Raw genomic sequence first — 24,709 nt, 5'->3', positions numbered from 1 at the left:
CAATTAAAAGAAAAGAACTACTGATACACATTACAGCCTGGATGAACCTCAAACACGGTATACTGAGTGAAAAGGAAAGACATGGGCCAGGCATGGTGGCTCACGCCTGTAATTCCAGCACTTTGGGAGGCTGAGGCAGGCAGATACCTTGAGCCCAGGAATTCGAAACCAGCCTGAGCAACATGGTGAAACTCCATCTCTACAAAAAATGCAAAAAAAAGGTACCTGGGCATGGTGGCACACACCTGTAGTCCCAGCTACTCAGGAGGCTAAGATAGGAGGATCACCTGAGCCCAGGGAGGTCGAGGCTGCAATGAGCCATGATTGTGCCATTGCACTCTATCCTGGATGACAGAATGAGATCTTATCTCAAAAAAAAAAAAAAAAAGAAAACAGACACACAAACTACATGTTGTATGATTCTACTCATATGAAATACAGAAAAGCAAATTTTTTTTTTTTTTTTTTTTTTTTTTTTGAGACAGAGTCTCGCTCTGTCCCCCAGGCTGGAGTGCAGTGGCGCGATCTCGGCTCACTGCAAGCTCCGCCTCCCGGGTTCACGCCATTCTCCTGCCTCAGCCTCTCGGAGTAGCTGGGACTACAGGCGCCCGCCACTACGCCCAGCTAATGTTTTGCATTTTTTTTTTTTTAGTAGAGATGGGGTTTCACCGTGGTCTCGATCTCCTGACCTTGTGATCTGCCCGCCTCGGCCTCCCAAAGTGCTGGGATTACAAGCGTGAGCCACCGCGCCTGGCCTAGAAAAGCAAATTTTATAGTGACAGCTCATCAGTAGTTGCCTAGGGCTAGAAGGAGGAGTAAGGATAAACTGCAAACAGGCACTAGGGTACTTTTAGGGTAATGTAAATGTTCTAATATTGAACTGTGGTATAGTTTCACAACTCTATAAGCTGACTAAAATTACTGAACTAATCTTAAAGTGGAAGGATTTATGGTATGTAAATTCTACCTTAATAACCTTTAAATTTTTAAAAAGGAAGTATAATGAAGAATAAAAACAAACCAAAAATTACAAAATAGCACATTAAAAACAACGGCAAACTAGTGTCCAGAATATGTAAAGAACACTTATAAAACCATTTTATAAATGTTAAACCTCCAAAACAAAAAAAATGAATAAAAGAAAGAGCCAGGCACAATGGTGCATGCCTGTAGTCCCAGCTACTCAGGAGGCTGAGCCAGGAGGATCAGGTGAGCCCCGGAGTTCGAAGCCAGCCTGGGCAACACAGGGAGATTTCCATCTCTAAAACAAACAAATGAAAAACAAAAATGAATAAACAGGAGTTTTACAGAACAGGAAACATAACCTATAAATATATAAAAAGACGTTTCTCACTTTAATCAAGAAAATGTTAATTAACATTACAATAAGATACTATTTTAGTCACCAGATATGCAAAAATGCCTTTGACACAGTTAATTCTAACAATGTATCCTATAAATCTGTTAGTACCAGGCCACCGAGATGTATGTACAAAAATATTTGCTGGAGCACTGTATGAGCATCTGGATTAAAAAAACCTAATCATCCATAAATAGAGTATTAGTTAATTATAGTACATCCGTATACTGGAATACTATGAAGTCATTAAAAAGAAACAAAAACTTACATTCTCATACATTGCAGTTACCTATTCCATAATACCATTAAATGAAAAAAGGCACAGAACAATTGGCAAGTACTATTTATGTTTATATATAAAAACACTCATACATTTGAACATATATACATATACATGCACATACATATGGTTTTATATATGCTCTGAATATTTCTGGAATATATCACAAGAAATTCCTAACAGTATTTTTCTCTGAGAAGAGGACTGGGGACCACAGTAGGGACTTTTAGACAGTACATCCTCTTGTACCTTTTGAAGCTTCCCATATTTACACATTATTTTTAAAAACAGTTAATACCAAATAAATGAAAAATTAATTTAAACCATCTAGGTGAATTAGATGGTTAACCAAACTGAATAATGCTATCTGTACACAAAATCTGTCTCTGAATACACACTGTGGGCCAAACACTATCAAGATAAGAAATTGAGGCAACAGGGCCTTGGGGAGCCTCCAGTCACACACAAATGTTAGAGATCTGTACTGGATGACACTGACAGAAAACAAGCATTTCAGCACCTACAATTACAGAATGTCAGGAGGATAAGAGATTCCTTCCGAGAAAATAAAAATGTAAAGGTTCCTGTAGAAACTCAAACCCTAGAGAATAAAGCCAAAAGAGACCTTACAGTAATTCAGAGTAATTTGTCAACAGGTCCACATTGGCCAACTGACAAGTTCATCACTGAAAATCAAGAGAAGCCTAGGACCCAGGGAGCCCAGGACCAGCCACAAGCCACCACCAGTGGATGCCGGGAACAACCTCCAGCATCCACTCTGTGCTTGGGATAGGGGCTCCCCAAACCAGCTTAAAATAGTCTCTTACTCTACCTGCTCTGTGGGACCTGATAAACTGAGTCACATTTCCATTCTATTGCAGACTCAATGAAAAAGGACAGCTGTTTCTCCTCAGTTTAAGGGTTAGAATGAAAAGCTGGAGCTCACTCAAAATAATGCTGTGGATTACTGTGTCTCCTCTCCACTCCACTACTATTTTGTAGTTCATGACCATCGTGTATGGCATTTCCAGACTTTGTTTCTTGGTCCTTAACAGTAAACAGAATTGTCTCCCTAAGCCTTTCAACCAGATTAAAAGAAAAAAGATAAATCAATCATCTGGCCCCTTCCTCACTGCAGAAAATCCCTCACATACTTCATAATCTCCTCGATGAAAGTTTGACCTTGAAGATCAAGAATGTAACCCAAGCCAGGCACAGAGGCTCACGCCTGTAATCCCACCACTTGGGAGGCTGAGGCAGGTGGATCACTTGAGGTCAGGAGTTAGAGATCAGCCTGATCAACGTGGTAAAACCCCGTCTCTACTAAAAATACAAAAATTAGCCAGGTGTGGTGCCGCACACCTGTAATCTCAGCTACTCAGGAGGCTGAGGCATGAGAACCACTTGAACCTGGGAGGTGGAGGTTGCAGTGAGCTAAGATCATGCCACTGCACTCCAGCCTTGGTGACAGAGTGAGACTCTGTCACAAAAATAAATGAATAAATGAATGAATGAATGAACAGTTTAGCTTGAAAGACATTACAATTTACTATCTACTGGTGTTTCACCACAAAATGTAAGCACCACAGTGTCAGGGATTTGTCTGGTTCACTGCTGTCATCTCCTGCAACTAAAACTATGCCTGGCCACAGCAGATAATAGACATTCATTAAATACTTGTTCAATGAATGAATCTTTGGCTATCATTGTATTCAAAAATAAAACAGAAAAAACAAGTAGTTTTGTGTATCTTGCTTTAAAATTATCAAGTATTTGTTTTATTTGTCAGAACACAGCACAATCTTGTTAAATATTCTCACATATTCTTTCAGCATTATTTCGTTTCTTGCCAAATTTCTCATGTTATTTTACGTCCCCACAGTTAAACATCTCCTTGAATGTATTCAATCTTGACAGTAACATTTTAAGACATCAGGAAGATCACAGGTTCAATATCAAAAATAAAAGGGTGATTTTTAAAAACTGTAATTCAAAAGTACACGTTTTAATCAACATAGCTGCTAGAACAAAACTACCTAGATCAATGATCACCAAAGTAGGTGGTGTTTGGTGCTTTAAAGTGGGTCTTTGAGTAGGGGAGGACAAAGTAGGCAGTAATTAGGACCATTCATTGAGGTCTGAGAAGAAAATCTTACAACTTTCATTTACATCCATTTTTAGTCTCATTCTTTAATTTCTATTTTTGAATATATTTTATTATGAATAATATAACATTTATGGAGCACTTATGAACCAGGTACTATTCTAAGCAAATGCATTAATTCACTTAACTCAATAATCCAGTAAGGTAGAGAAAATTATCACTCCATTTTATAAGTGGGAAAACTGAAGTGTAAGAATTGAATGTTGTTTGTTTTTCAGTGGCTTGATCAACTTCACGTCAATAGAGGCAGGTTTTAAATCCTAACATCAGATTCCGCTTTCTTAACCAATAATTATACGGCATATAATATAGTATTTCAGTAGTATATGCATAAATTCACAAATAAATACACATTAATGTATTTGAGATGAGAGCACAAATTGTTCTGTTTATTTTAGGGTTTTTTTTTCCCTGTTAGGGATACATAATTAAAAGAATATGGAGATCACCGATACAGGAAACACTGAAAGTCTTGCTCCTGTATTTAAGAACATATTTATTATAATGATTCCTCTGATTCCACAAGACCTATAAGAATGATAGTATTATTTTATAAGTCATCTTTAGTCCTACCAAGTAGGCAACTGTCTCTAGTAGTAGTTCTTGTCCTCATTTTGGACATTATATATATATTCCTGGAAAGTTGTTTAAAATAAAAAACAACTGTGAATTCACTTATAATTCTAAAGAAAAAAAATGATCCCAAGATGCAACCACACTTGAGTATACTGATACTGATAATAAAACAATAGGCATTCCTTTGAATGCACATATCTAATTCTCCTTAATAAGCAATGCAAGAAGAGCCAATTATATGCATCTATGTACTCTTTACATAACAGTATTCCAGGCATAAAAACTCAGGCTTAATTCTCATTTCACTGAGAATTCTCCATAGCTCCTGTCAATAATAAGGCTATGGCTAAAAAGAGCACATGCCTAAGCAACACAGCCAACTTATTTTTAGAGTAGCCCAGACCTAATTTGATAGTTCGTAATACCAAAGTCCTCAAATTTATCTTTTATAAAATATTTTTTCATAAATGTTTATTTGTCTCATTATTTAAGAAAAAATAAACCTCGATCTGAAGTTAGCAATGAAAATAAAAGCAGTGACTGATCTGGGTGGATTAAATTATTGTGAAAACAAAATTATAATACACAAAAAATATATATAAATCTAAGATAATAATAAAAATTAGGAAAAAGAAGTAGGTAGAAGATAGCCTTAACAAATAAATCAAGGGTTGGGGGGATTGCTAGTCATATCTTATCTGAGATAATGTTGTCAGAACTAAATTTTAGAATTTGATTTAAGCCTGCCCTACCAGACCTTTAAATTCTAGCAATGAACTCCAAATCATAGTTCAGACTCCAACAGTATGAAGTCAGAAATCCTAGTCAGGCTTGAGAGCTGTAGGAGATACAAGTAGAAGAATGAATAAAAATGGAAAGGCTGGCCAGGCGTGGTGGCTCAGGCCTGCAATCTCAGCACTTTGGGAGGCCAAGGCAGGCAGATCACTTGAGGCCAGGAGTTCGAGACCAACCTGGACAACATGGCGAAACCTCACCTCTACTAAAATTGCAAAAAAAATTAGCCAGGTGTAGTGGCACATGCCTGTAATCCCAGCTACTCCAGAGGCTGAGGCACGAGAATCACTGAACCCAGGAGGCAGAGGCTGCAGTGAGCTGAGATTACACCACCACACTCCAGCCTGGACAACCGAGCAAGACTCTGTCTCAAAAAAAAAAAAAAAAAAAAAGGAGAGGTTGAGTAGAAATAAGTGACGTTTAAACAGACTGATGTCAAGATTTTAGAAATTACAGTGACTCACGAAATATATAGTGCATATATTTCCTGTACACATAGATACTAGATATTCAGTAATGTACTTATCTAATACACTACCTACTACTTAACAACTGACCAAAGAATAAATGAACTTTTAAAAGATGTGAAATGTTTGTATACTAATAGGTTGCTATATTTTTTCCCAGAACAAGTATTAGTTAATTTGGCTACCTTTGTTCCTGAACCAGGGTGGCTGGTATTTTTGGCAGATATCGAATGAGGGAAGGTATTCTGGAATGCAAATGCAGAGGAGACAGGATAACCAATCCCACAGGTTGGGTAAGTCAGTCTACCATCAACCTAAAAATAAAAACATAAAGATGATTAAAGATGATAAATTAATTCTAAATAGTATTTGTTGATCAGGTGGCATTAGCATCTGTTATAATAACTAATAATTAAGGGCACTATCTCAGAGGCCAGTCTTGTTTATCACACCACAAAACTCTGCTTTATTACCTACCATGGGGCTAGGATAACTTTGAACTAGAGGGCTTTTCAAAGTAGCTGTGCAAGCTTGGATAAAACAAACTACTGGGCCTGCCTTTGTACAACGTTAAAGCCAAGCTTCTGAACCAACTTGTTTCACTCTAAGTCTCCTAAAAAAGGTGGGAATGGGGGAGTCTGGAGATCAACAGGCCAATCAGAGATAAAATAAAAATAATTTTCTGTCAGACTGCATAATAACAAGATCAGTGTTCTTAAATGGACTAATTGAGACAATGATTGGTTTTGCCACTAATTTTCAATATACTGGCACCACATATTCACCAACGTTATGAAAAAGTTTATTTTTATACTGAGGCCAGTTGTAACACAAATCTTGAGAAGGCATTTGTGCACACTAATGGATGCACACAAAAAAACACCTTTCACACAGCTATCATCAGTCATTCAAATTTTAAGCCAGTCAAAAAAATTTTTTTAAGTTTGTAATTCAGCCCCAGGCACTTCTTTCTGCACCTTTCTCCAATTTAACAGCAATCTTTCCCCTTCTTTAGACATCCAGTACTCTGACTTACCAGAGTAGATTAGGTTAAAAATTCAATTAGGAATCTGAATTTTAAACCTTCTGCCAATGTCCTGCAGCCAAAGGCCACCAGGAACCCATGTATAGATATACAAGCTAGATTTATTGCTCCTTGCAACAAGGGAAACTACACACCATGAAGAAACATGGGTATCTCCAAAAGTGGGTATTAAAAGGGACTTATTTATTGGATTTAGACACATGTTAGGTGATTTGAGAAAAAGTTTAAGTGGTGCTTTGCTGTGGATTGGAAGCTACTGGGAAATGGGGATAAATGTATGACTGGGTATCTGAATAAATCCTATCTAATAAGGCAAGAGCAATGTATTAAGGTCAAAGCTGTAATTAAAGCAGCAGCAGCCATTCATGTTAGCCAGGATATGAGGATGCTTATGGGCCATATCTGTGATTTAGCAATGTTCATATTTTCGTCTGTGTTCAGGCATGATTATGAAACAGTCTTGTTTTTGTATTGACAGAGTCACAGAGTAACTTTGCCTGATGTTAATATTCCATGAAATTGTTGTGTTCAACAGGAGAGCCCCAAGGCCTATGTGTGGATGCTAGGCAAGCTCCTAGCAGCACCTAGGCCTAACTATCAGATAGTACCAAATCACCTCTGAATGTAAGAAGCTGCTTTTCTTATTCTCCCTTTTTTCTTTTTGAGAGCTGTAGGAGATACAAGACAGAGTCTCACTCTGTCACCCAGGCTGGAGTACAGTGGTGTGATCTTGGCTCATGGCAACCTCCACCTCCTGGGTTCAAGCAGTTCCTGTTAGGTAACATGGGGTACCTTAAAATGGCGCCGTACCTTAAGATGGGGCCGGTTCCGGGTTCTTCTCCCCTCCTTGACCGGGCACTGTCTGAACCCGCCAAAGAGGGGCCAATCAGAAAGAAGCATCTCCCGCCTTCCCTTGGGCCCGCCCCTAGCCCAATCCACGTAGGCCCAAGGGATATAAAACCCAGCACAACAGCAGCCCTCTCTCTCTTCTCTTCCTTCTCCTCGCGTGGTGCCGCTCAATACCTCCAATAAAGATCTCTTGACCGCGACCAGTGTAGTTTGGTCTCTGCCCGGCCCCTTTCAGTTCCCCTGCCTCAGTCTCCCGAGTAGCTGGGATTATAGGCATGCACCACTGCACCCAGCTGAATTGTGTATTTTTAGTAGAGACAGGGTTTCACCACGTTGCCCAGGCTGACCTCTTGAACTCCTGACCTCAGGTGATCCACCCACCTCAGCCTCCCACCCAAAGTGCTGGGATTACAGGCATGAGCCATTGTGCCCAGCCTCCCTTTTTTCTCAGGGGAAAAAAAAAAAAAAAAAAAAGCAGGACCGGACACAGTGGCTCACACCTATAATCCCAGCACTTTGAGAGGCCGAGGTGGGAGGATTGTCTGAGCCCAGGAGGTCAAGGCTGCCATGAGCCATGATCCCACCACTGCACTCCAGCCTCGGCAAAAGAGCAAGGTCTTGTCTCAAAAAAGAAAAAAATCTGGTCCTGGGAGCTAGAAAGCTTGTATCTCACAACCAGTTTCTTGTAGAATCTAAAGGTGACAACCCTGCTAATAGGACTTTTTTCTTTTTTACTTTCTTTTCTTTTTCTGATAGAATTCAGTCTATGCTTAAGCCTAAACCCTGAATTCTCTCTTCTTGAAGTCTCCTAAATGTTTTACGTTGTGTTTTCAAGTTTTTCAGTATATTTGGTATTACTTTAGTTAGCACTGAAAGATTTCAATATCCAGTCAAGACTTACAAAGAAGTGTGCTGTTGGCCAGGCGCGGTGGCTCACGCCTGTAATCCCAACACTTTGGGAGGCCAAGGTCGACAGATCATGAGGTCAGGAGATCAAAACCATCCTGGCTAACACTGTGAAACCCATCTCTACTAAAAATACAAAAAATTAGCTGGGCATGGTGGCAGGCGCCTATAGTCCCAGCTACTCGGGAGGCTGAGGCAGGAGAATGGTGTGAACCCGGGAGGTAGAGCTTGCAGTGAGCCAAGATCTCGCCACTGCACTCCAGCCTGAACGGCAGAGCGAGACTCCGTCTCAAAAAAAAAAAAAAAAAAAAAAAGAAGTGTGCTCTTGAAACTCAGCCTCTTTGTTCAGAGCAAGTGTGCCTTTGTTCCACTTCCAGGGGCAACTTAAACTCTATTTCAGTGCTGGTAATTGTAAGACTCCACTTTGTACTGGTACCAGTACCTTAAATCACGGAAACTTCGTAACAATCTGGAAATACTTTTGTTTCGGGAAATTCACTAAGATCACTCACATCTTGTTTTAAATCTTACCACATTCAGGTTAGGAGAAATTCCACTTCTGATTGTGTTGCTGCTAGAATGTGCAGGCGTAGTAGTAGAAGGTCCCAATACATCTTGCTTTCTCACTAGCTGATTTTCATTTAGTTCTTTATTTAACCACGTGATTACTTAAATAAAAGAACAAGAAGCAAGGTAAAGAATATTGACTGTTTTTATTTTTCTAATCATCTTAAACACTTAAAAATTATATTAAGATTTTTTAATTATAAGTTTTTACAACTACCTGACATCACAGGAGAGCAATATAGGTTCACCTAAATTTTTGTCATTAAAGTTTCTTATTTTAGAAGCTGCCACATAGGACTCCTTATTGTATTACTCTCCGAAGCACATATTTCTGCTAGTCAAGCAACTCTTTGAAAGATTTCACTTCTAGAATATCTTAGTTTACTTAAAATTCACAATCTTATATATGATACCCAGTAGTATAAACTGAGAAAATGTTAAAATCTTAATTTTATGTTTTGGTTTCAAACAATTCATATTGTTATTATTAGGTAAACACAGCTATTAAAAAAAGGAGTAATGAAGAATTTAAACAATAAATTACAGTCAACATTTTCAACAGTTTTAATTGTGGGTTACTGACCTATGGGATATGGTTTTCTTTATAAAGATGATAACTCTTTTACTGGGCAGATGGTATAAATTTATTATAGAAAAGGCATTAAGACAGTATATTTAAAGCAGAAATTACTTACATATTGGCCAATGTCTACTTTTATGAATTCGAATAAAATTTTCAGATTAAGAATAAAACTACAGCCGAGCACGATGGCTAACACCTGTAAACCTAAACGCAGCAATCTGGGAGGCCGAGGCGGGTGGATCACTAGACCAGCCTGGGCAACATGATAAAACCTCGTCTCTACGAAAAAACTCACAAAATTAGCTGAGTGTGGTGGTGCACACCTTAGTCCCACCTACTTGGGGAGCTGAGGCGGGAGGATAACTTGAACCAAAGTGGTGGAGGCTACAGTGAGCTGAGATCATGCCACTGCACTCCAGCCTGGGTGACAGAGTGAGACCGTGTCTCAAAAATATAAAAGAATAAAACTACAAACCTCATTTACATTAACATGTAACATACTTACACTTTTCATTATTTTTTAGAAGTTGTTTGCTTTCTTCAAGTTTTTTAACTGTAGCTTCTAATTGTTCTTGTAATTTGCATACCTGAAATATATCAATCATCACAATAAGTCAAGCAAAATAAAGGTTAAATAAAAACTGAAGAATGTATTATTATTAACTAAATACATAAATGGTTACTACTAATATTAAATGAGAATAAAGGAATTAGCTCAATTATACAATAAAATATTTACGTGTGTATACAAACATAGACATACATGAGCAATCAAGGTATCTGAATTATGATAACTAACTTTCCAAACTGAAACAGGTTATTAACATCTATTGAATCTAGTCATGTTCTTTTGTTGAAAAAAAAACAAGACCAAAGCCATTTGTTAATGTAACAAAGCATAAATTTTAAAAATAAATGAGGAAAAAATATAGTTACAACACAAAAATTTAAAATATTAACTACCTCTTGCTCTTTAATTCGAAGAGACTGTCCAACATCTTGTAATTCCTTTTGTTCCTTTTGTAACTTTTCCTCCTTCTCAGCCAAGAGTTTTTCTTGCTGAATAGTAACTGTATTCTTCAATTTCAACTTACTCATTAAAGTTTTCAGATCCCCTTGTAACTTCTTGATAATTTCATTTGCCTATAAAAGAGCTTCATATGTATATTTCTATGCAATCTAATGAAATATTAGGCTATAAAATTTTTAAAACAAACCTTCAGAAGTTCTGCAGATAATGATTTTATTGTAGCTTCAAGCTTTCCTAGTTGTACTTGATTTTTCTCACCATTTTCTTCTAAAACCACCTGATATATTTTTTAAAAACATGAATAATTAGGACATTTGTGTTTACTTATAAATATGATTATCAATTTCTGAGAAAAATTTAAAAGTAGACCTTTTGTTCCTGGATTGTATCAAATGCTTCTTTTGTTCTTAAAACAAGCTGGTCCTTATCCTTGATTTCCTGTTCTAAAACTGCCACTTTTGTTTGTAGCTGATTAATGTGCTTTTCTTTCTCGTGGCATTCAACATCTAGTGTAGAATTCTCTCTTCGCAAAGAGAGGACTTCTTGCTTAGTCCGCTGTAGCTCCTAGAATGGGAAAAAAAAGAAATTAAGCATTATGAAAAAAGGAAGTTGCTCATCTGGTTATTTATAATTAAGATGTCTAACATATTTAAAAAAGTCTTTAATAATTTTAAAGTTTTAGTACGGATTTTTTTTAAAAGCATGAATGTCTTTCTAATGGTACAGTAGCATATATCTGGAATATAATTGTAAAATATTCTACTATCTGATTCAATCATATCAAGGGAAAATAAAATAATTCTAATTTATGAATAAATTACAGTAACTAAAACTTTTAACAATAATTTTCTGATGTCTCCACAACTGATTCCAAGGGTAACCAAGGGTGAGAGCCACAATCTAGAATTCACATTTTTCTTTGTTGCTTACATGTACAGATTGTTTTTTAAAGGCTGATACTCTGCAGTTTATAATCTACCTTCTTCACGTATTACAAATATCTTTCCATGTCAATAAATGTTAACATTTCCGCATCTCTCTGTTCACTCTTTCAAGCCAAATAAACTGTAATTGTTCATTAAAAATAGATTTTTAAAAAATCTACATAGATCTCTTCCCAATCAGCTAATATCAACCCAAATGCTGCTGGTATATGAAAGTCCAGGATACAGTATTCCTAGATAGTTTTAGTTCTTAACAAAGTTTCCAAAAATAATTATACGGTATTGTGACTATAGTGGTTTTAGGAGCACAAACTTTAGTATCAAACAAAATTTAAATCCTGGCTCTTCTACTGTGTGATCTTGTAATTACTGAAACTCCCTAAATTAAATCTCAGTTCCCTCATTTGTAAAACAGAAATAACAAATACTTAATAAATTATTTCATTTAACCTTCATAAAAATCCTTATGTAAATTGCCTAGCATTTTGGCTGGCACACAGTAAAACTCAATAAATGGTGGCAATTGTTATTTTTAGGGCACTAATGCCTAAAAATTGTTACTTAAAATAGGTAGCTGAATATTCAGCGGTTAAAAAAAAAAGCTCCAAGAACTAACAATTTGCAAGTCATATGAAAATCTTGGAGGAAATATTTTCATTAGATCATATAAAAATCAACGCAGTGAGGTTGTTTATATAATGACCAATTCCAGGGCTGAGAATGATGAAATCAGAGCATTATACTGAAGCATTTAGACTACCAATGTACCATGAAGGTTCAAATGCTTTACAACTAGTATGAAGAGTGTATGCAGGAAAAACTGAAGACATCTATTGTTGGGGCAAAACAATATGAGGATCTGAACACAAAACTGATCAGGCTTTAGAGCTTCTAAGCATGAGACTGGTAAAATAGAGTTTGAAGTCTTGTGAGCTAGAATAACACTGGTAACCTTGGTATTTAAATATAGACAAAATCTACATATATTTTCTAATAATTCATATGACAATAATATATAATGCTACAAAGAAGCCTGTAATCAATGCCAAAGCAACAACAAATGTGGCACTATAGCAAGATTTAAAAAATTTCTGTGGGGCTTAATACCCAGGTGATGAGTTGATAGGTGCAGCAAACCACCATGGCACGTGTTTACCTATGCAACAAACCTGCGCATTCTGTACATGTCTCCCAGAACTTAAATAAATAAAATAAAAAAAAATTTCTCTGTTGCCTGAAAGAACAAGGTAGTATTAAAGACAGTCAAATAATAGATGAGTTCTAATCCTTGTTCTTCCACTCCTTGACTATGTGACCTTAGGCAACTTATTTAACCTTTCTGTGCCTTAGTTTCATCATCTGTAAAATAGGGCTAATAATAGTTCCTACCTTAAATAATTGTTATAATAAAATGAGTTAATATATGCAAAGCACTTCAAACAGTACCTATCACATAGAAAATGCTCTGTAAGCATTAACTATTATCTTTACTATTACCATTATCATTATTATTACTAGATACTAAATTCACATAATTGTTTGATACATGCTAAGCAGGCTGAGGAAAAAAAAAACCCAGCCCTGTCAACACAGTACCCTATGAAATACAGGTGCTGTGTTACTATTAAAAAACACATTGATAAATCTGACATCTGTGCCAGTAATCTGCTCTCAAGACCCTAACTAAAAATATTCAAGCTTACCTCAGTTCTGTTACGAATTAGGCTTTTTATCAAATTTCAAATTCTCAATTTTCTTCGCATTGTCTGAATGGATTACCCTAACGCCACAAGAGAACTCTATAGAGCATTCAGAGGAACACCACCCACACAAGTAACCACATTAAAATAACCAAATCAAAACGTTCCCTTAAATTGGGGGAGAAAAAAAAAACATTCAATACCTCTTCAACACCAGAAAGTTTTGCTTTAAGTTCTCTAATAGTGGAGTCTCCTTTATATTTTCTTTCGGTTAAGTCTTTATTAGCTGCTTCTAACTCAGACAGTCTGTTTTGCAGCTGGTGGATGTTTTGTTGATGGAGGATTTCTAAATCTTTTTTCTGTTGTTCATGCTGCTGTTGATATTGAACCTGTGCCTATGATATAATAAAAATACAGTACCAAAATTCAAAGAAAAAAATCAGAAATACAAATACAGAAAGATTTGAACAAAAAGAAATTGTAATTTCTTATTTTTTCTGTTTTTTTTTGTCTTAATTTTGTCATCTTTCTTTAGATCCCTGTTCTGAAAAGGGTCTATTTTCAATTATGAATTTCATGACGGAGAAAGCAAGGTCAACAAAAGCAAATTTACCACCATGATCTTGTTCATAATTTTTGCTTCTTCTAAATCCATACATGTTTAGATGCAACAGTCTTCAAGTTAAGGGAAGATGATATATAAGTTAAAAAAGCAAACTGCAAATACTGTATACAGATGAACCTACTTGTGTATTTAAAAAAAAAAGCAGATTTTTGCTTTAAACACCATCACAGTGTTTCAGTTTTTAATAATACATATTCATATATATGCTTTATAATGGAAAAACACCTAAAATTGTAAAATGAGCAAGGTTGGTTCATTAGTCCAATCTTACATTTAGTCATTTCTACCAACAATAAAATTTGAACATGGTTATAACTGTGCAATATTTAGTGCCTGTCTGAATCGTATCACAAACCTATCTTAGTAACTTTTGTTAACGAACACTATCAAATCCTAAATATCTTTTGAAAATAAAGCATATTTTGTGGTTATCAAAGTTATACATGCTCTTATGGGCAAAAAGAAGACACAAATAATCCACAATCCCATCCAGAAAAATCACTCCTAATATTTAGAAGTAGTGTCTTCCACTCATTTTATATACTTATATTGACATCCACATAAACACACAATATACATATTAAATTTAATGAATGAATATCAAGCTATTTATACAATTTAATCACACTTTTTAATCCCTTAGCATATGCACCTTCTCACATCATTAAAAAATTATTTGTAAAGTCTTTAATAGCTACACAACATTCCATCCATGGCTACTCCATAATTCATTTAACTTCTGCCCTATTACGGACATTTAGTTCCCAATTTTTCACAATTATAAATAAAATGATGATTTTTTTTTGTACAGACATACATCTAAAATTCAGATTATTTCTTTATGATCAATTATAGAATAAAGAATATAAACAAATATAAAGCTTGATGCAAGTTCCAAAACTGTATCCCAGAGAAGTTATACCCATTCAAAAGTCTTAGCACTAGTACAGGGGAGTGTCCCTCTCATAAAATACTTTAGGAATTTTACATTACTACTTCAGGAATTTCCCCATTTTCAGAAAGCTGAAAAGGAGAGGAGAAGGAGCAAAAAGAGATGAAACAGGAAGCAGTCCATATAAAATTGAAAATGCCATCTTGGAAGAAAACATTGAAGAAGCAACCAAGAAGAAAAATCAGAGCAAACTGGTAAAGATGCTAACTGTAACCGTCTAAGAGGGTAATCAAAGACACTAAAGACAATAGAGGCCAAAAGCAGTGAAAATAAAGAACTGGTTTTTATTCCAGTGATCTTCAGAACCTTGGAGATTTTTGTTTAAAAAAAAGTGTGAGAACTAGCATTATAAAGTTCACATTTTCTACTTCGTTCACTTCTGAATCGTTTCATTATTTTTAGAAAAAAATACATGAAAAAATTTCCATTCTGGAGGGAAAAAAATAATCATTGGAGGGACAGTTTCAGAATAATAGAGTCCAATAGAAAAGGGAGAATTTGTAGAAGTGGAAGCAATATTTTTCAAATGAATATTCTATAGAGGCTTAAATCGGAAAAGCACACAGTAGTTTCGGAAGAACATTAGATGAGAAAAATGTTTTGGGAATGGAATTATAATGATATGAATGGGAAAACAAAAATTAATAAAAAATTCTATGAAGAAGTGATGAAATATAGAAGTCAGAATTAAGAAAATAATACAAGAAATAGAAGGAAGACGGGTGATTCTACGTGTTGCTAGGACTTTCCTCACAGAAAAAAGCTTCTACAAACAAATTAGTGTAGAAACAATTAAGATTACTCAGTATATTTTTTTAAATGGAGGTATAAAGAAAACACGAGAAATAAGTGTGAACATAAAGAAAAATAAAAAATGCAGGAATCAAATTTGCCCTATTAAAATGCCTTAAAGATAACACAGGTTTAATGTCCACTTGAATAGATAAGTGACAAATATAGATAATACAGCCATTTTTCCCTATAACATTTGTAGAAACCATCATTAATAGTAGAAGGCAGTTTACGTGCCTCAACAGATCTCTATATAATCACAAAATTGGCCTAATTTGAGAAACAGCACCGATGGCAGTGTTTATCAAAGTACAGTCCTCTGAACAGAATAATCAGTATCAGCTAAGAACCTATCAGGAAATCAAGTTCCTGGAATCCACCCCCGACTAACTGTATCAAAGACTCTGGGGATAATGCCCAGCAATCTGCATTCTAATGCACCCTTCAAATGATTCTCACGCACACTATAGTTTTACATTATCTATTAGCAGGAAGAGAAGTGTTGACCTGGTTTTAAAGTCCCAAAGGACTGCCTAACAATCCTATTAGAAAGTGCAATATAGAAATGCAAACAAATCCTTCAGTCACTCTGGAGTTTTAAACAAATGCCCTTATGAAGAAACTTTTAGATCTAACTTGTTTCCATGGACAATAGACAAGGAGTACTCCAAAATGAGGGAGGGATAGAGTGAGGTAGAGATTGAAAAACTACTTATTGGGTACTATGTTTACTATTTGGGTGATGAGTTCAATAGAAGCCCAAACTCCAGTATTATGCAATATACCCAGTAACGAACTTGCATATGTACCCCTGAATCGAACAACAACGTCAAGAAGAACACAACTTGCTTGAAAATCGAGCCAAAAAAAAGGCCAGGCCTGGTGGCTCACGCCTGTAATCCCAGCACTTTGGGAGGCTAAGGCAGGCGGATCACGAGGTCAGGAGATTGAGACCATCCTGGTGAAACCCCGTCTCTACTAAAGTACAAAAAAATCAGCCAGGCATGGTGGCAGGCGCCTATAGTCCCAGCTACTCAGGAGGCTGAGGCAGGAGAATGGCGTGAACCCGGGAGGCAGAGCTTGCAGTGAGTTGAGATCATGACACTGCACTCCAGCGTGGGTGACAAGAGTGAGACTTGGTCTCAAAAAAAAAAAAAAAAAAAAAGGTAGTAAACAGAAATTAATGAAATAGGGGGAGAAACAGTGTAGAACTAATTAATGAAACGAAAAACTAGTTCTTCAAAAACACTAAACAATAGAAAAACCATCTAGCCACATTAAACAAAATAAATTAAGAACATAAGAGAAATAATATGGAGATTTTAAAAATCACAAGACAATATGCACGATATTGTACTAATATATTTAAACACATAGATAGCACCCACATACAATGGCACACACCAGTAGTCCCTGCTACTCTAGAGGAGCTGAGGCAGGAGGATTGCCTAAACCTAGGAGTCTGAGTCCAGCCTGGGCAACATAGCAACACCTCATCTTCAAAACTAAAAAAAAAAATACATTTTAAAAATAAAAACACATAGATGAAACACATGGCTTTTAAAGAAAATATAAATTAGCAAAACTCAAGAAAAAAGAGAAAATTTAAACAGACCAATAATCATGGAGAAAACTGGAAAAGAAAAAGATAAATGCTTCAACTAGGTGCGTGATCCAAATGGTGTTAAAAGGCTAATTGTATCAGGCCCTCAAGGTACAGATTAATTCCCTGTTATTTCACTGTTTCAAAGAATAAAGAAAACTGAAAAATGTCCTTATTCATCTCATGAGGCTAGCATAATTCTAATACCATAGTCTATAACCCACATTTGCAACAAGCAAACTATGATGTGCAGGAAAAAGACAATCTCAGACCAATGTCACTTATGAATATAAATACAAACATCCTGAGCCAGGCATGGTGGTTCATGCCTGTAATCCCGGCACTTCAGGAGGCCAAGGTGGATGGATCACTTGAGGCCAGGAGATTGAGTCCAGCCTGACCAACATAGTGAGACTCATCTCTTAAAAAAAAAAAAAATTAGCTAGGCCTGGTGGTCTGTATCTGTGGTCCCGGCTACTCCAAAGACTGAGGTGGGAGGGTAGCTTGAGCCCAGAAGGTTGAGGATGCAGTGAGCCATGACCTCACCACTGCACTCCAGCCTGGGCAAAAGAGCAAGACTCTGTCTCTAAAATTAAATAAATAAAAATACAAAAATCCCAAGTTAAATAACAGCAAATTGATACAATAGTTTATTAAAAATTGCTATGACTATTTAAGTATTATTCTATGAATGCAAAGATGATTCCACCTTTGGAAATCTGTTGTTATAATTTATTACACTATTAAACGGGAAAAATGACGTAATTATTTGGTTAGATCCCAGAACTCATTTTATCTGACTTAGCACTCTTTGAATTAAAATTCTTAGGTAGCAAGGAAGAAAAGAAAACCCTCTCTCTCAAATGCAAAGCAAACATCATATTTAACAGTGAGATATTTTAGTTATTTACCAAAAAAGACTGGAACAAGATAAAAATTCCACTATTATTTTTCTGTACAAGAAAACAAAAGGACACTAATCATAGGAAGAGAAAAAATTACTATTTTTTATAGTTTATATATCTACCTGGAAAACCTAAGAGAATCAATTTCAAAACTCTTAGAAACAGTATGTAAATTTAGTAAGGTGGCAGGATATGACATATCCAGCCAAACTAAGCTTCATAAGTGAAGGAGAAATAAAATACTTTACAGACACGCAAATGCTGAGAGATTTTGTCACCACCAGGCTTACCCTAAAAGAGCTCCTGAGGGAAGCACTAAACATGGAAAGGAACAATCAGTACCAGCCACTGCAAAAACATGCCAAATTGTAAAGACCATCAAGGCTAGGAAGAAACTGCATCAACTAACAAGCAAAATAACCAGCTAACATCATAATGACAGGATCAAATTCACACATAACAATCTTAACTTTAAATGTAAATGGCCTAAATGCTCCAATTAAAAGACACACACTGGGAAACTGGATAACGAGTCAAGACCCATCAGTGTGCTGTATTCAGGAAACCCATCTCACGTGCAGAGACACACACAGACTCAAAACAAAGGGATGGAGGAAGATCTACCAAGCAAAAGGAAAACAAAAAAAGGCAGGGGTTGCAATCCTACTCTCTGATAAAACAGACTTTAAACCAACAAAGATCAAAAGAGACAAAGAAGGCCATTACATAATGGTAAAGGGATCAATTCAACAAGAAGAGCTAACTATCCTAAATATATATGCACCCAATACAGGAGCACCCAGATTCATAAAGCAAGTCCTTAGTGACCTACAAAGAGACTTAGACTCCCACACAATAATAATGGGAGATTTTAACACCCCACTGTCAACATCACACAGACCAACCAGACAGAAAGTTAACAAGGATACCCAGGAATTGAACTCAGCTCTGCACCAAGCAGACCTAATAGACATCTACAGAACTCTCCACCCCGAATCAACAGAATATACATTCTTTTCAGCACCACACCACACCTATTCCAAAATTGACCACAGAGTTGGAAGTAAAGCTCTCCTCAGCAAATGTAAAAGAACAGAAATTATAACAAACTGTCTCTCAGACCACAGTGCAATCAAATTAGAACCCAGGATTAAGAAACTCACTCAAAACCGCTCAACTACATGGAAACTGAACAACCTGCTCCTGAATAACTGCTGGGTAAATAATGAAATGAAGGCAGAAATAAAGATGTTCTTTGACACCAGTGAGAACAAAGACACAATATACCAGAATCTCTGGGACACATTCAAAGCAGTGTGTAGAGGGAAATTTATAGCACTAAATGCCCACAAGAGAAAGCAGGAAAGATCTAAAATTGACACCCTAACATCACAATTAAAAGAACTAGAAAAGCAAGAGCAAACACATTCAAAAGCTAGCAGAAGGCAAGAAATAACTAAGATCAGAGCAGAACTGAAGGAAATGGAGACATGAAAAACCCTTCAAAAAATTAATGAATCCAGGAGCTAGTTTTTTGACAAGATCAACAAAATTGATAGACTGCTAGCAAGACTAACAAGAAAAGAGAGAAGAATCAAATAGACGCAATAAAAAATGATAAAGGGGATATCACCACCAATCCCACAGAAATACAAACTACCATCAGAGAATACTATAAACACCTCTACACAAATAAACTAGAAAATCTAGAAGAAATGGATAAATTCCTTGACACATATATCCTCCCAAGACTAAACCAGGAAGAAGTTGAATCTCTGAATAGACCAATAACAGGCTCTGAAATTGAGGCAATAATCAATAGCTTACCAACCAAAAAAAGTCCGGGACTAGATGGATTCACAGCCAAATTCTACCAGAGGTACAAAGAGAAGCTAGTACCATTCCTTCTGAAACAATTACGATCAATAGAAAAAGAGGGAATCCTCCCTGACTCATTTCATGAGGCCAGCATCATTCTGATACCAAAGCCTGGCAGAGACACAACAAAAAAAGAGAATTTTAGACCAATATCCTTGATGAACATTGATGCGAAAATCCTCAATAAAATACTGACAAACCGAATCCAGCAGCACATCAAAAAGCTTATCCACCATGATCAAGTGGGCTTCATCCCTGGGATACAAGGCTGGTTCAACATATGCAAATCAATAAATGTAATCCAACATATAAACAGAACCAAAGACAAAAACCACATGATTATCTCAATAGACGCAGTAAAGGCCTTTGACAAAATTCAACAACCCTTCATGCTAAAAACTCTCAATAAATTAGGTATTGATGGGACGTATCTCAAAATAATAAGAGCTATCTATGACAAACCCACAGCCAATATCGTACTGAATGGGCAAAAACTGGAAGCATTCCCTTTGAAAACTGGCACAAGACAGGGATGCCCTCTCTCACCGCTCCTATTCAACATAGTGTTGGATGTTCTGGCCAGGGCAATCAGGCAGGAAAAGGAAATAAAGGGTATTCAATTAGGAAAAGAGGAAGTCAAATTGTCCCTGTTTGCAGATGACATGATTGTATATCTAGAAAACCCCATCGTCTCAGCCCAAAATCTCCTCAAGCGGATAAGCAACTTCAGCAAAGTCTCAGGATACAAAATCAATGTACAAAAATCACAATCATTCTTATACACCAATAACAGACAGAGAGCCAAATCATGAGTGAACTCCCATTCACAATTGCTTCAAAGAGAATAAAATACCTAGGAATACAACTTACAAGGGATGTGAAGGACCTCTTCAAGGAGAACTACAAACCACTGCTCAATGAAATAAAAGAGGATACAAACAAATGGAAGAACATTCCATGCTCGTGAGTAGGAAGAATCAATATCGTGAAAATGGCCATACTGCCCAAGGTAATTTATAGATTCAATGCCATCCCCATCAAGCTACCAATGACTTTCTTCACAGAATTGGAAAAAACTACTTTAAAGTTCATATGGAACCAAAAAAGAGCCTGCATTGCCAAGTCAATCCTAAGCCAAAAGAACAAAGCTGGAGGCATCATGCTACCTGACTTTAAACTATACTACAAGGCAACAGTAACCAAAACAGCATGGTACTGGTACCAAAACAGAGATATAGACCAATGGAACAGAACAAAGCCCTAAGAAATAATACCACATATCTACAACTATCTGATCTTTGACAAACCTGACAAAAACAAGCAATGGGGAAAGGATTTCCTATTTAATAAATGGTGCTGGGAAAACTGGCTAGCCATATGTAGAAAGCTGAAACTGGATCTCTTCCTTACACCTTATACAAAAATTAATTCAAGATGGATTAAAGACTTAAATGTTAGACCTAAAACCATAAAAACCCTAGAAGAAAACCTAGGCAATACCATTCAGGACATAGGCATGGGCAAGGACTTCATGTCTAAAACACCAAAAGCAATGGCAACAAAAGCCAAAATTGACAAATGGGATCTAATTAAACTAAAGAGCTTCTGCACAGCAAAAGAAACTACAGGCAACCTACAGAATGGGAGAAAATTTTTGCAACCTACTCATCTGACAAAGGGCTAATATCCAGAATCTACAATGAACTCAAACAAATTTACGAGGAAAAAAACAAACAACCCCATCAAAAAGCGGGCGACGGATATGAACAGACACTTCTCAAAAGAAGACATTTATGCAGCCAAAAAACACATGAAAAAATGCTCATCATCACTGGCCAGCAGAGAAATGCAAATCAAAACCACAATGAGATACCATCTCACACCAGTTAGAATGGCGATCATTAAAAAGTCAGGAAACAACAGGTGCTGGAGAGGATGTGGAGAAATAGGAACACTTTTACACTGTTGGTGGGACTGTAAACTAGTTCAACCATTGTGGAAGTCAGTGTGACGATTCCTCAGGGATCTAGAACTAGAAATACCATTTGACCCGGCCATCCCATTACTGGGTATATACCCAAAGGATTATAAATCATGCTGCTATAAAAACACATGCACACGTATGTTTATAGTGGCCCTATTCACAATAGCAAAGACTTGGAACCAACCTAAATGTCCAACGATAGACTGGATTAAGAAAATGTGGCACATATATATCATGGAATACTATGCAGCCATAAAAAATGATGAGTTCATGTCCTTTGTAGGGACATGGATGAAACTGGAAACCATCATTCTCAGCAAACCATCCCAAGGACAAAAAACCAAACACCGCACGTTCTCACTCATAGGTGGGAATTGAACAATGAGAACACATGGACACTGGAAGGGGAACATCACACACTGAGCAGTGTTGTGGGGTGGGGGGAGGGGGAAGGGATAGCATTAGGAGATATACCTAATGCTAAATGACAAGTTAATGGGTGCAGCACACCAACATGGCACATGTATACATATGTAACAAACCTGCACGTTGTGCACATGTACTCTAAAACTTAAAGTATAATAATAATAAAATTAAAAAAAAATACACTACTGATAAACAATTATAAATTTAACCACAGTGGTACTGGTAGGGAGTTGATGGTCTCATTTATGCAGTAAAAATCTGTAAAGTCCCTAGCCAAAAACACTGTTTAACAAGACTGCAAAAGAAAAAGAGAAAAGAGAAAAAGGGAGAGAGATAGAGAGTAAATAAGTCTGTTTCCAACAAATAAGACCTTAATAAATGAAGAGATATATCTCTCCACTGAACGAGAAAATGAGATCAGTTCTTAACAACAGTCCAAAGACAAGCCCAAGTACATAAAGAAATTTAGTATGTGATAAAAGTAGTACCAGGCACAGTGGCTCATGCCGGTAATCTCAGCACTTTGGGAAGCCAAGGAAGGAGGATCACTTGAGGCCAGGAGTTCAAGATCACCGTGGGCAACATAGTGAAACCCCATCTCCACAAAAAAATGTTAAAATCAGCCTGTGTGGTGACACATGCCTGTAGTCCCAGCTACTTTGGAAGCGGAGGCAGGATGATCGCTGGAGGTTGAGGCTGTAGTGAGCCATGATTGTGCCACTGCACTCCAGCCTGGGGAACAGAGCAAGACCTTACCTCTAAAAAATAAAAATGAAATAAAATAATAGAGGTAGTATTTTAAATCATTGGGGAGCAATGACTGACTATATGTCAAAAAAATTCTACCTTACACTATACTCCACAAAATTATATTCCAAGTAGATTAAAAAGCTAAATATAAAAAGAAAATTAAACAAATATTAGAACATAGGAGAATTTTTTCATAATCCTGGGGTGGGAAACACTTTCCAAATGTGAAATAAAATCTTAAGCCATAAAGACAATGACTGAGAGATTTGATGACATTCAAATTAAAAAAACTACATATGGCAAAAGATGCTGGCAAATGACAGGCTGGGAGAAATGTTTATAATATACATGATAGATAAGGTGTATATCCTTGATTTATACCAATAAAAAGTGAAAAGGCAAGCTATAGACAGAGAAAATATTCACAATGCATACATCTGACAAAGGACTCATGTCCAGAATATACAAATTCCTACAAATCAATAATAATACTAATAATAGGCAAATTAAACATGCTAACAACTTGAATGGGCACTTGAAAAACGAATATTCAACTGATAAATATGTATATGAAGAAGTGTTCATTATTATCAGATAGTATTACATACCCATAGAATGGCGATGTAAACTGGTATACCTACTTTGGGAAACTGGTAGTTTCTACTAAAGCTAAACATATGCCTATATATACTACAACCTAGCCATTCCAATCATAGATATATATCAAAGAAAAATGAGTACATGTGTCCACAAAAAGATAAGTACAAGAATGTTCATAGCAGTTTAATTAATAATAGCAAAATACCAGAAACAACTCAAATGCCTACCAATAGGAAAATAGATTATGGCAGATTCATATAACAATAAAAAGAAACAATAGAAAATAGGTGAGTTTCAGAAATATGCTGAGTGAAGAAAGCCATATGCAAACATAATATGATTCCATTTACACAAAGTTCAAGAATTGGCAAAACTAATGAATGATGATGTAAGTCAGAAGTATGATAACTTCCTATGGACTACTGTTAGGACTAGGAAGCCATACAAGGGAACCTAGAGGGGTGGTCCAATTTCTGTATCTTAATTTGGGTGAAAGTTACACATTTAAAAAAACCATCAAGCTGTACTCTTAAGAGCAAGCATCTAGTAAAGTACATAAAAACAACAATAAAATGTAATATTAAAGAAGCTATAAGGCCGGGCACAGCAGCTCACGCCTGTAATCCTAGCACTTTGGGAGGCTGAGGAAGGCAGATCACCTGAGGTCAGGAGTTCGAGACCAGCCTGGCCAACATGGTGAAACCCCGTCTTTACTAAAAATACAAAAATTAGCCGGGCATTGTGGCACATGTGTAATCCCAGCTACTTGGGAGGCTGAGGTAGGAGAATCGCTTGAACCTGGGAGGCAAAGGTTGCAATGAGCCGAATCGTGCCATTGCACTCCAGCCTGGGCAACAGGAGCGAAATTCTGTCTCAAAAAAAAAAAAAGGAAGCTATAGTACGAAAGGTAAAAAAGGAATTCATACTA

General features: G+C 36.5%; 1 protein-coding gene across 4 annotated transcripts in view; it reads right to left on the bottom strand.

Annotated features, from left to right (window-relative positions):
- Positions 1–24,709, bottom strand: part of SASS6 (SAS-6 centriolar assembly protein) — a 53,983-nt gene that overhangs the window by 13,743 nt on the left and 15,531 nt on the right. For all 4 annotated transcript variants that reach the window (XM_003260110.4, XM_030824990.1, XM_003260111.4 and 1 more), the window contains 7 exons: positions 13,470–13,661; positions 10,992–11,186; positions 10,810–10,899; positions 10,556–10,735; positions 10,098–10,179; positions 8,974–9,110; positions 5,828–5,956 (listed from right to left, as the gene is read on the bottom strand). In XM_003260110.4, coding sequence (XP_003260158.1) covers positions 5,828–5,956; positions 8,974–9,110; positions 10,098–10,179; positions 10,556–10,735; positions 10,810–10,899; positions 10,992–11,186; positions 13,470–13,661 — 1,005 coding nt within the window. The remainder of the gene's footprint in view (positions 1–5,827; positions 5,957–8,973; positions 9,111–10,097; positions 10,180–10,555; positions 10,736–10,809; positions 10,900–10,991; positions 11,187–13,469; positions 13,662–24,709) is intronic.

The sequence above is a fragment of the Nomascus leucogenys genome, chromosome 12, assembly GCF_006542625.1.
Source record: "Nomascus leucogenys isolate Asia chromosome 12, Asia_NLE_v1, whole genome shotgun sequence".
Taxonomy (NCBI): domain Eukaryota; kingdom Metazoa; phylum Chordata; class Mammalia; order Primates; family Hylobatidae; genus Nomascus; species Nomascus leucogenys.
This window is presented reverse-complemented; position numbering and strand designations above follow the sequence as displayed.